Source organism: Camponotus floridanus, unplaced genomic scaffold (assembly GCF_003227725.1).
Source record: "Camponotus floridanus strain SB8 unplaced genomic scaffold, Cflo_v7.5 scaffold8, whole genome shotgun sequence".
Taxonomy (NCBI): Eukaryota; Metazoa; Arthropoda; class Insecta; order Hymenoptera; family Formicidae; genus Camponotus; species Camponotus floridanus.
Genome location: NW_020229849.1, coordinates 690,480 through 702,622, shown reverse-complemented (window position 1 = coordinate 702,622; position 12,143 = coordinate 690,480). Strand labels below are relative to the sequence as shown.

At 30.5% G+C, this 12,143-nt stretch overlaps 1 protein-coding gene across 1 annotated transcript; it reads left to right on the top strand.

Moving 5' to 3' along the window:
* The first annotated feature begins 10,465 nt into the window (after window positions 1-10,465).
* LOC105258692 (thymidylate kinase) lies at window positions 10,466-11,676 on the top strand. The gene is made up of 2 exons (XM_011270116.3): window positions 10,466-10,673; window positions 10,934-11,676. Exons 1-2 carry the CDS (start codon window positions 10,544-10,546, stop codon window positions 11,431-11,433), a joined length of 630 nt encoding a protein of 209 aa, XP_011268418.1. The 5' UTR covers window positions 10,466-10,543; the 3' UTR covers window positions 11,434-11,676.
* Window positions 11,677-12,143: the final 467 nt, after the last annotated feature.

Here is a 12,143-nt window from a genome sequence, read left to right as displayed (position 1 = left end):
ATAAATAGAGAAAATAATATAAGGTGTAAATGCGACTTGCAAAGAAAATACATGAGAAAATCAATATAAATATATAAAAGGTAGAAAAAGTGCGAAATATAGAAGAAATAGAAGAAAGATGAAGGGAAGGGAGAATGTGCGCGTACAATGTGCATGCCACTTAATGTATACATTGATAAAATGTCGTACATGCGTGAAGAGATAATCGCGAAATATTCGACTTTGCAAATTTTCTAGTATCGCAAAGGAAAAAGCAGATGACCAAGCTTGCAAGCATGAAATAATGCAAACGTAATTCGAAACAAACATTAACATTACCTAATTACATTTTAAAAGGGCTAATTTAAAGGTAAACGTGAAGAACTTTAACGAAATCGTTGTTGAATTATGATTAAATAACAATAATACTGTTAATACATTAATATAACGTTAACGATTATATTCATAAAACTAATTATTGTAATGATAATGATAGTAATAATGCGGATAGTAATATTGCGGTAATAATAAGCAGTAACAATAATGACTCTGTTGCGATTCGTCTGACGGTATCTAAAATATCACGAGCTAATAACGAAAAATTCTTCTTAGGAACGTGACGAGATATATAATCCCGCGAAATAATTATCTAATTTTCGTCTGATACGAGAGGAAAGGTGTTAGCCAGAACTGTAAGAAATACTAAAATAATAGTGCTATTAGTACAATGTTCAAACTCGTCTCGACGCGACTCAGCGATCTTCGAAGGCATCGCGATGTCATTTCGATGATATAATTGTATCGACGAAGCAAAGGTTTATTCCCATTGTTTCCATTATCCAAAAGAATATTTATTTATAGCAATAAGAGCACGCTTACGTTTACGTTATGCAAATAATATTACAAATTATATAAATAATATTATTATATTAAATTATTATATTAATAATAATATTATAAATAATATTATACAAATAATATTTAATTATTATAATATTCAATTATTAGTACGTGACATTCTAAATAATTTTTGTTTAATATGGCACATTATATTTATAATTTTCATCTATTCTTTGCAAATTGAAATCTGAAATATTTGTTTAATTTTATATAAAAAAAATGATATGTGTGTTTTATAAATTAATTAATAAAAAAGTAAGAAAATTAATTCCGTAATTAACTAATTTAACTTTAAAGTAAAAAAGTTATAAATAATTAATTCAATTTATTAATTGCTCATCACCGATAGATGAAGATAGATAAATGCAAGAAGCACAGCGAATAAATTAATCAAAAAAAACTATTTGGTAGGTACTGAAAATAATTAACGGATAAACGACATATAAAATAGTCAACGGATCGCTTCTTTCGAGAGTTCTGAAGAAATTCATTTCTTTCGAGAGAATGAAAACAATAATTGTTAATATTAATAATAATTTTAATAATAAAATATTTTCTACAATATCTCTTTTTAATTTTAAACTACAACGCTTTAGGACCTCTATACATCCCGTAGAATTGCACGTTGTGCTCGAATGCGACTTCGCGACATATTATTATTTCGTCGAATCAAGCGAGCCTTCAACGCATCGTCGGACTTTCAGTGATATTAAAACGAACTAACGCTAACGAAAATAGATAGATAACGCGTTGTAACGTCGCGATAAGTTTCATGGAATGCCTCAAATCCATACGGATGCTACAGGAAAGTCGATGATAAAAAAATAAGCGCAAAGAGAAATGTGTGCAAGTGAGAGTTAAACGCGACATTTTCCGAATATTCTGTTGATTGTCGCCGACACGTGGGCACGTTTCGCGCACGTGGACTCTATTAATACATAAATTAGAAATAAATTCAATCAATTACATACACACACACACACACACACACAGACAGACAGACATACGTATACACACACAGAGATAGTAAGGGAACCTCGCGAGAACAGGTGAACATTTTTGCGACATCCGGTATCTGCCTCACGACGGTGCATCCTGAAAGAATACTAGACGAAGACTAGAGGAGGATTTCTCTTGGCTCGCGAAACGAAACGAAACAAAACACAACACTCTCGTTAGATAGTGAGAGAGATTTATGGAATCGTTGCTCGTTATATAGTATATTATAAAAAAGAAATATATACATAAAAAAAATAAACTTTTTTGTCCCACGTATATAACTTCACTTGTATCTATTTATAAGATAACCGCAGAGGAATAATAAGAATTAATAAAACGCGAGGTTTCGCGGGCGAGCGAAGAATAATAAAGTTACGTAAAAAAAAGGAAAAAGAGAAAAAGGGAGAAATTTACCGTTAAGTTTTTCTACTTATCTATACATATATAAATATATAAATACGGCATAGAAATATATAAATACGTATAATATACATATATAAATATGTACACGTAAAAGAAACAAAATACATGCATACACGTTATATATATATATATATAAATATATATACATAATATACATAATTGATATAAACGAACACATTGAAAGCGTATATACATATATATATATACTGTGAAACGCTCTGTGGATAATAAATAATCGTAATAGCGAAAGAAAGAAAAGTGAGAGAGAGATAGCAGAGGAGAGCGCGTGGGAGAAAGAAACTTTGTCATTAGATCTCTCGACGTGTGTCGAGGCTCCGTAGAGTTTCATACTTTTGCAAGTAATCGAAATATCTCGTCGATACACATTACATATAAAAAAATATATATATAAATATAAATATAAATATACGTATATACAGGGTAGGCCATTTTAATCTACGCACTGAAATATCTCAAAATTCATAAGTTCATAAGTATATTCATAAGTAAGACAAAAATGTTTCAGACAAAAGTTGTATGGTTTTAAGGGGGCCATAAGAGAATACCATTCGTTTGACCTTAAAGAATCACCTGAAGGTCACGTGAAGATTACCTCCAACTTTTTAAATGGAACTGCCTACTTTTTATTATATATTCTTGTAGCTTATCTCGAGAGCTTTCCAAAACACTATAATTAAGTTAGTTTTCATTAAGTACCTTCCGAGTTATGAGGCTTGAAGTAATTTTTTAATTTTATATAAACCATAAAATATCTAGAAAAATATTCATTTTTCAATTATCTTACTTTAATACTTTTATGTACAAAATAATTAGAGGAATCAATTGGTGTAAAGAAAACACACAGTTGTTTTTAAGAAAAAATATGTAATTGTTAATTGAAAATTACATATTTTTTCCTCGAAATAACTGAATATTTTTCTAAATGTGTTATGTAAATAGTAATTTCTGAATATGTAATAAAAAGTAGGCAGTTTCATTTAAAAAGTTAGAGATGATCTTCACGTGTCCTTCAGGTGACTCTTTAAGGTCAAACCAATAGTACCCTCATATGGCTCCCTCGAAATCATACAACTTTTGTCTGAAACATTTTTGTCTTAAACTTATGGATTTTGAGATATTTTAGTGCGTAGATTAAAATGGTCTACCTGTATATATATGCATATATATATATATATACACAAGGTGTCCCAGACTTAATGAATCAGCCGTAATAGTAGATTCCTGAGATTATTTGGAGACGAAAATTCTAATATCAAAATGTTGAGGAAGACTTCATAAAAATGTTCAAACTACTGACTACTGTCGCATCAAAGACATAATCGCACTCACTGTAGAATCCTATTTTTTATTTTATATTGATTCCTCTATTGATATCGATATTATCGATATTATCGCTGTACGCGGGTCCTTTGCGCTATATCTCTGAGCACAGGAGAACGTAACGCGCCGATTGGTAATCTTTAATTTTTTGTAACTCCGAAACTACATCTTCTTCAACATTTTGGTATTAAGATTTTCGTTTCCAAATCATCTCAGGAATCTATCATTAACGGCTAATTCGTTAAGTCTGGGACACCCTATACATATATATATATATATATATATATATATATATATATATATATATATGTATATTATACCGATCTCTCTCTATATATATATACTTAAAAAACTTATAAATATATCCGAAAGATTTAAACCCGTTGATCCGAGTCTAAGTCTAATTAAGTCAAGCGCGTGCAGCCGCTGTACGAACGAGATTAGCAGAGATTAGAAAAGACGGAAAATCGTTGCAGAACGTCAATTTCTTCAGGTCGGAATGCTTCCGCGTATCGTTTCCGGTGGACGCGTGCACGCGTGCCGTTTTTCGTGAATTTTTTGCAAATTGAGAAAGGAGAAAAATTAGAATGAGATACATTTTTTATAGTCTGATTTGCGAAATGAATAATAAAAATGCAATGGAAAAAAATTTCTTTTTGTTTATATTTATTAATTCGATAAATTTATCGTCGATTAATTTGAAGTTAGATATTTTATATTGACAAAGCCGATATATATAACATGACAACGGCTAAAATTTCCAAGATTCTAATATAAACTTTAAGATTAAATGAAAATAAATATAATAGTTATTATCATGGTAATATAATTGTTCGCGATTTTGTGATTTATAAGATAGAATCGTTACAAGAAGCTTTGATTTAAATAGTTTATAATAAAATTTATATTTACTTGAAAATGCTAATTAAATAGTAATAATCAGCTGTAATTTTGACACCTTTTGTCGACACGTATGCACGCGTCGTTCGAATGTGGAGGAATGTAAAAATTGAAGAATGTACGAGTCCAAAAAATCGAGGCTGACGCTTTTCTGTCGCGCAAAATCCGAGAGGAAGGCAAAGGAAAAAATGGAAGAAAAAAGTCATAATACGATGAATCATTAATTAGTAACAAGAGTTGCCTTAATATTACACGTTCACAAAACTAGAATATGCGAAACGCGCGGAGATGATAGGAAAAATATTAGAACAATCAAGGCTGAGAGAATATGAAGCTGTTCAAGTCGCTAATCCAAAGTATAAATATCATTATAATTCGATAAAAATGTGAAAAGAGGTTGCTGGGTATAAATCACAAATACATAAACGCATATAATTTAATTAATTCATACAAATTCCCAAGTTTTCCAATTAATATCAATAATGTCACATACTTGATTTTTGCTTTATAGATTATATGTCTATCTTTTCAAAATTATTTTAAAGGAATTTCGCACATATATATACGCCATTCAAATATTTATTTTTGTAGAAACAATACTGTAGAAATGTCTGCGTTTTAATCATCTTCCAGATGGTTATAATTCAACATATTAATCGTCCGGCTTTGTTTTAAAGAAATCATCACGTTCTTACGACTTTGTCGTCGTCTTATAAACGGCTGTTAGAAATCAAAAGGAGAAATCGAAAAGACAAAAAATAAAAAGAAAAAACCGGGAAAAAATGAGGAAAAGCAAAATAGAAAAAAACAAAGAGACGGAAACCCAGAATAAATTGACGAGATGGGAAGCGAGTCACAACTGGCCTGTGTCTATGTATGCATGCATATGTGCGTATGTGTGTCACGCGTAAATGTTTCAACGAATATACACGAGCGATAAATCGCGCAAGAAAGTGAGGAAAAAAAGGTAAAGAACGTGGCTGTGTGTTGCGTCTTCGCGATCCGTATTTAGCGTTAAATGCGGATCTATTTCGAGTCTTAAACCCGATCGTAAGTGGATCTCTCGGCGATTTGAAGTAAATACAGCGTATAAAAAAAAAATCGATTCCTGACGCTTGAGAAAGATAGCGAGAGCCGTGTGTGTTTCATCGTGTTCACCGTATCCGCATTTGGGACTAAAAGCGCAACGCGACGACGGTATCGTAGGCTCGTTGACTTTGATAGCCGCGTGCCGTTGTTTGTTACATAAGCATAATGTAAAAAGACGGAAAAAAATGAAAAAAAAAATCCATTGAAAGCTTTAACTTTGAAATAAACTAACTTTTAACAAATGGGTACGCGGAGTTTAACGCGACGCGTGTCCGAAAACATGGCGGACGTGGAGAGACTCGACGCTACCTCGGGCGCGCGATCGTCCGACCGTTTCCATTTATGACGTCTCTCGTTCGAAAAGACGACTTCAGCTCGCGAGGAGCAAGAATCCTTCGCGCTTGGGAATTTCAGGAATGAGAAACTCGGGCGCGAGAATTATTCGCCGACATTTTGGCGATCGACGAAGCGGAAATTCGTGACGACGATCTCGCGCAGCGTCCCGTCCTGCTTCCCGCCATTGTATAAAAAAAATTTACTGTATATTACTTATACATACGTGTAGATGTATACATAAATTGCGCGAAAATGTTAAAAAAAAATACTTGTTTTTTCTCTAAGAAGGGATCGGGAATGAGGAGAGATTGTATCTTTATACATAATAATTAATAATTTTCGGGCGCTCGCGCGTACGTCACGTTGCAGTTGATGCGCAATCGAAAAAACGAAAAAAATCCTGCTTCTTCTAAATGCCATTCTTTCCTGCAAACAAAAGTATAAAAGTCCCTTTAACAGCAGAATTTTTTATTTCGACATTTAAATTTCTATCGAATATTTTATACGATGTACGCTTAACTGCGAGATTAAAAGTTTATTCATTTATTTATAATTAAACGAAAGCGTAAATAAATATCAGTAGCTTCAAGTTTTTCTTTCAAGTTAAATTAATAAGATATTCCATATTTTAATGTTAAAAACGTATTTTTAGAAGTTATCGCAAATTCATTCAACTGCATATTTAATGTTTAGTTATAAAACAATTTAAAATCGCAAATATCTGAAATTTACGATTTTAATTCGTGATAAAAGTAAAAAAAAACTGTCCATGTATCGACGCGCGTGCACTACGATTACGTATGTGTATATGTGTGTGTGTGTGTGTGTATTTCTCTTCTTCAGAAAAAATAAGTACACTTTGTGCACGTGGAACGTAATCTGCCAGTGATCCACGTGATATACCGAGAAAGAGAGAGTGAAAGAGAGAGAGAGAGATGTTACTGTATCTCATACGACAGATATATATATCATAATTCTTTAGCCCTCGAAAATACCGACATATATTTAAAAAGGCATAAGTATGCAAAGAAAAAGAAATCTGAACGAATGCGTGTATTTGTGTGCATGTGTATATCTGTGTGCATGTATATGTGCAAGAATAAGAGAATAAGACAAAGAGAAAAAGTGTAAAAGAGAAAAAGGGAGTTACAGGGAGAATACGAAGACGTAAATATGCATTATATACTGATGTACTATGCTGTAAACGAGAGGTGACAAACCTATCTTATATATAAATATTATACATATACATACATATATATATATATATATATACATATACATATATATATATATATATATATATATATATACATAGCTAGTTCAATTTGCAAACTTAGTGTGTACCGTATCGCTTCGAAAATGCCCAGTCATTACTCGCCAGAATCCAAGAGAAGAAACCTGACAACCAATTTCAAGTTCATTCTTTTTTTAAGGAAAAAAACTAAATAAAATAATGTATTAAAATATTTCGCATGAATGATTTTTCACTTATATAATTAGACCAATCCCGATTTTCTACCGAGAGAGAAGCAATATTGATAATTTTAAAATTGTTATAAAAACGAGAGTAATTTTCTATTACTCTCAGTTCACGTAAAATTAAATAAATTTATAGTAATTTCATAAAACAGCTTTTTTCTTAAGAATTTGTTGAAAATTTGCAAAAGTTAGATACAGAGGAAATATTTGGTCAAATAATATTATACAAGTACTAACTGGTTAATAAGATATTAAATATAATTCAATCAAGTTAGCCATGTATCTGTCACAAGGCGAAATTCCCTGCCAAAAATTAATCATTTTGATTAAGAATATTTTGTATCTATTTTCAAAATGTTGAGAATTCAATGAAAATTGTAGAATGTCCTTACATATGTTTAGAATCTTCAGTACAATTTTTAAATCGATTCACTAAAGCGTTCACAAGTTATAAGGATTTAATTTGTACCGAATTAACATGTGTTCTTATGGGAAACGTATAACCACGTCGATTCGGATGACAAAAACACATGGAAATAATATTCAGAATTTGTTGAAAATTTGCAAAAGTTTAGATACAGGGGAAATACTTGGTCAAATAATATTATACAAGTACTAACTGGTTAAAAAGATATTAAATATAATTCAATGAAGTTAGCCATGTATCTGTCACAAGGCAAAATTCTCTACCAAAAATTAATCATTTCGATTAAGGATATTTTGTATCTATTTTCAAAATATTGAGATTTTAATGAAAATTGTACAGAATGTCCTTACATATGTTTAGAATCTTCAGTACAATTTTTAAATCGATTCACTAAAGCGTTCACAAGTTATAAGGATTTAATTTGTACCGAATTAACATGTGTTCTTATGGGAAACGTATAACCACGTCGATTCGAATGACAAAAACACATGGAAATAATATTTAGAATTTGTTGAAAATTTGCAAAAGTTTAGATACAGAGGAAATATTTGATCAAATAATATTATATAAGTACCCAGGTAGCACATATTCGTTTCAAAAACGTTTCACAAATGTTTCTCCGAAACGTTTTATAACCGACTCTTGAAAACGTTTCTGATTGGTTAAAATGTCCACTTGAAGAACGTTAAGAGATACGTTTTTTTCTAATAAAAAATAACGTTTAAAAAATGTTTAAAATACGTTTAAAATACATTTTCTTTCTTTTATTCGTAAAACATTTGGTTTTTACGGAATTAATAAAGAATGCATTCATACACGTTCTCTAAAAATGAATCAGTATACTGGAAACAGTAAACAGAGTTACTGATATACAGTTGATATGCAGTTATAAGTTATTATAGCACTGTGAATCGATAATATTCCACTAAAAGAATTAACATTGACTTTTAATTAGTAATATTAATTTATCTACTTCATATAAAATTAAAAATTTCATTTATATTTACATGCATATTAGAACATATGAATGTTAAATAGATGATAATTTATTTTACATCTTTAATATATAATGAACAGATGATTTTTGTTTATTCGCCGGATATGTCCGACTTATAAAATCGATTTAATATCTAAAATTCCTCTATTGAGATTCTATCAGAAATTAAATCGAAGTGATACTTTTAATTTTATCTGTTGTCTTTTGCAAGCTTTATATAATCCTCATGACCAAAACTTAAGTATGAGAAAAATAGCGCACCGTAGCGGTAAACAAACGAACTAGCGATTACTGATTTTGTGGTAAAATTTTACTTCCACTGACTATAATTAATAAGATATAAGATAAAGTAACAAAAAAGAAGCGTTTCTACTAGAGATCAATGAAATACTGATTCTTAGTGATCTTTCTTAGTGATCTTATTCATATATTTGTAAATAGAAATTAATATAGTTTTTATAATAATTATATATATATATATATATATATATATATATATATTGTATGTATGTATGTATATGTATATGTATGTACATATGTATATATAAGTTAAAATTAATTTGAAATTAATAAAAATTAATTTTTATTTTGTCTATAGAAACGTAAAAAATACATTTCCTTAACTATGGTTTTAAAATCGTTTCTATAGGAACGTTTTTTATTAATGCTTTACGGTTAAAAAATATTAGATACATTTAAGAAACGTATATAAAACGACCGTGTGCTACCTGGGTACTAACTGATTAAAAAGATATTAAATATAATTCAATGAAGTTAGCCATGTATCTGTCACAAGGCGAAATTCTATGCCAAAAATTAATCATTTCGATTAAGAATATTTTGTATCTATTTTCAAAATATTGAGAATTTAATGAAAATTGTAGAATGTCCTTACATATGTTTAGAATCTTCCGTACAATTTTTAAATCGATTCACTGAAGCGTTCTCAAGTTATAAGTATTTAATTTGCACCGAATTAACATGTGTTCTTATGGGAAACGTATAACCACGTCGATTCGGATGACAAAAACACATGGAAATAATATTTAGAATTTGTTGAAAATTTGCAAAAGTTTAGATACGGGGGAAATATTTGGTCAAATAATATTATACAAGTACTAACTGGTTAAAAAGATATTAAATATAATTCAATCAAGTTAGCCATGTATCTATCACAAGGCGAAATTCTCTGTCAAAAGTTAATCATTTCGATTAACAAAGTTCGAAATATTTCAGTAAAAACTCAATAAATATTAAAAAATATATCTCTGCACTATAGCTAAGAATTGTAATATTCCACACAATTTCTTACTTAAAATACACCAAAAGTGGATATATGCGTCAATATTAATTTTCAGCTACTTTTTGCTGGAATTGTACATACAAAACATCCTTAAAAACCTATCCTGGAGAAATTTTGCGACCAAATTCGTTTTTAAAAAATGCATCAAATTCACCTATTTTGCTTTTTGTAACTAAACCAAACCTAAAATTTCGCAAACTTGGATTATCATCGGCCAATTTACCAAAAGTTTCTTCATTCTTCCGCTAGATGGACGTAGCCTGCAGACTTATGTTTGAAGTTCGAATCACTGGCAGAAACTGATTTAACTGATTCAAGCCAGGAACAATGATACTGGGTGAATGACCGGCATCAATAAATACTGAACATGATTAGTAAACGCGGTGCACTTATAGTTTTAGAGGGCTGCGATCGAGCCGGTAAATCGACCCAGATGAAGATGTTGATAAATGCATTGAACGATCTACGGATTCCTGCAGAAAACATAGCTTTCCCGAGTAAGTTGCACGTGAGTCTCTCATAAGAATCACAAGGTTATGTTTTGATTGTTTTGCGCGACAAAACGTTTTTTCTCTATTATTAATCCAACAATATTAACAAATAAAAATTTGCACGTCAAATATGATTGTTATTTTATTTATAGAAATTAGCATCATAATACATTATTTTTTCTTCAATTGTCTTCATTATTGCTGAAAAATGATATCAAACATGTAATGATTTTGTTCAAGGTAAATATTCTATTTTACTTTTGCAGATAGAAAGACTCCTGTCGGATCTATCTTGGATAGTTTTCTGTCAAAAAAGATAAATGTGCCACCGGAAACAGCCCATTTGTTGTTCTCTGCGAATCGATGGGAGTGTAAAGAGGACATGGAGAAGACACTTCTGTCTGGTGTCACTCTAATAGTGGACAGATACGCAGCCTCTGGTGCTGTATATACAGCAGCCAATACTGGCAGAAGTCTCAATTGGTGCCAACAGCCCGACCTAGGGCTTCCAAAACCGGATTGCGTGATGTTTCTCAAGGTGTCCAAGCGACAGCAGGAGCAGCGTAGTGATTGGGGAAAAGAAAGATTCGAGCATGACGAATTTCAGCAACGTGTCAATGCTAATTATGAGAAATTAAGAGATGACACTTGGATCACTATAAATGCGGATCAGGATGAATCAGCTGTGCACAGTGAAATACTGCGGATGGCGTTATCAGTCATCCAAGAGATTCAGTATCGTAATATAGAATTGTTAAGTAACTGAGGATGCTGATAAATTTGTAATTTTATACCTTTATCTCGGCAAGGAATTACTATATTAGTAATTCTTAGCGATATTTGCCGCAATCTCTAATAAGGTTTTGAAATCATAATGTAAAACTATTAAGTGATTGAAGATGCTGATAAATTTTGAATTTCACGTTTTTATCTCGAGGAATTACTATATTAGTAATTCTTTGCAATATTTGCTACAGTTTCTATAAAGTACAATTTTTATAAAGTATTAGATGACTTTATCAAATAAAAGACTATTTTATAAAAGACTATCTGAAAGTTGTAAATTGTAATTTAGATTTTCTATTGATTAAATTAAACTGTTGTATAAATCTTGTTAGTTTCTATTTGATAGATATACAATTACCAGCAATAATAAGCATATGTCTCATTGAAATATAAAAAACGGAAAAATTTAGATAAAATTATATGTATGAGTATATTTGTATAGATGTAATATGTTAACATGTAAGCTTGCGTATGCTTGATTTAAAATTATTTGTTTCATTAATGTTTATGCATAACATACCTCGCGATGGCATTTACGCCAAGTGTAATAAAATAAATTTCTTTTTATTTTCATCGATAAAAACGAAAGTAGATATCACGTTACACTATTTTCCATGCAAATATAATTTCACGCTTGTCATAATGATAAGTTGCCGAGACTTCCTTTTCCATCGGGATTTGAATACAAAT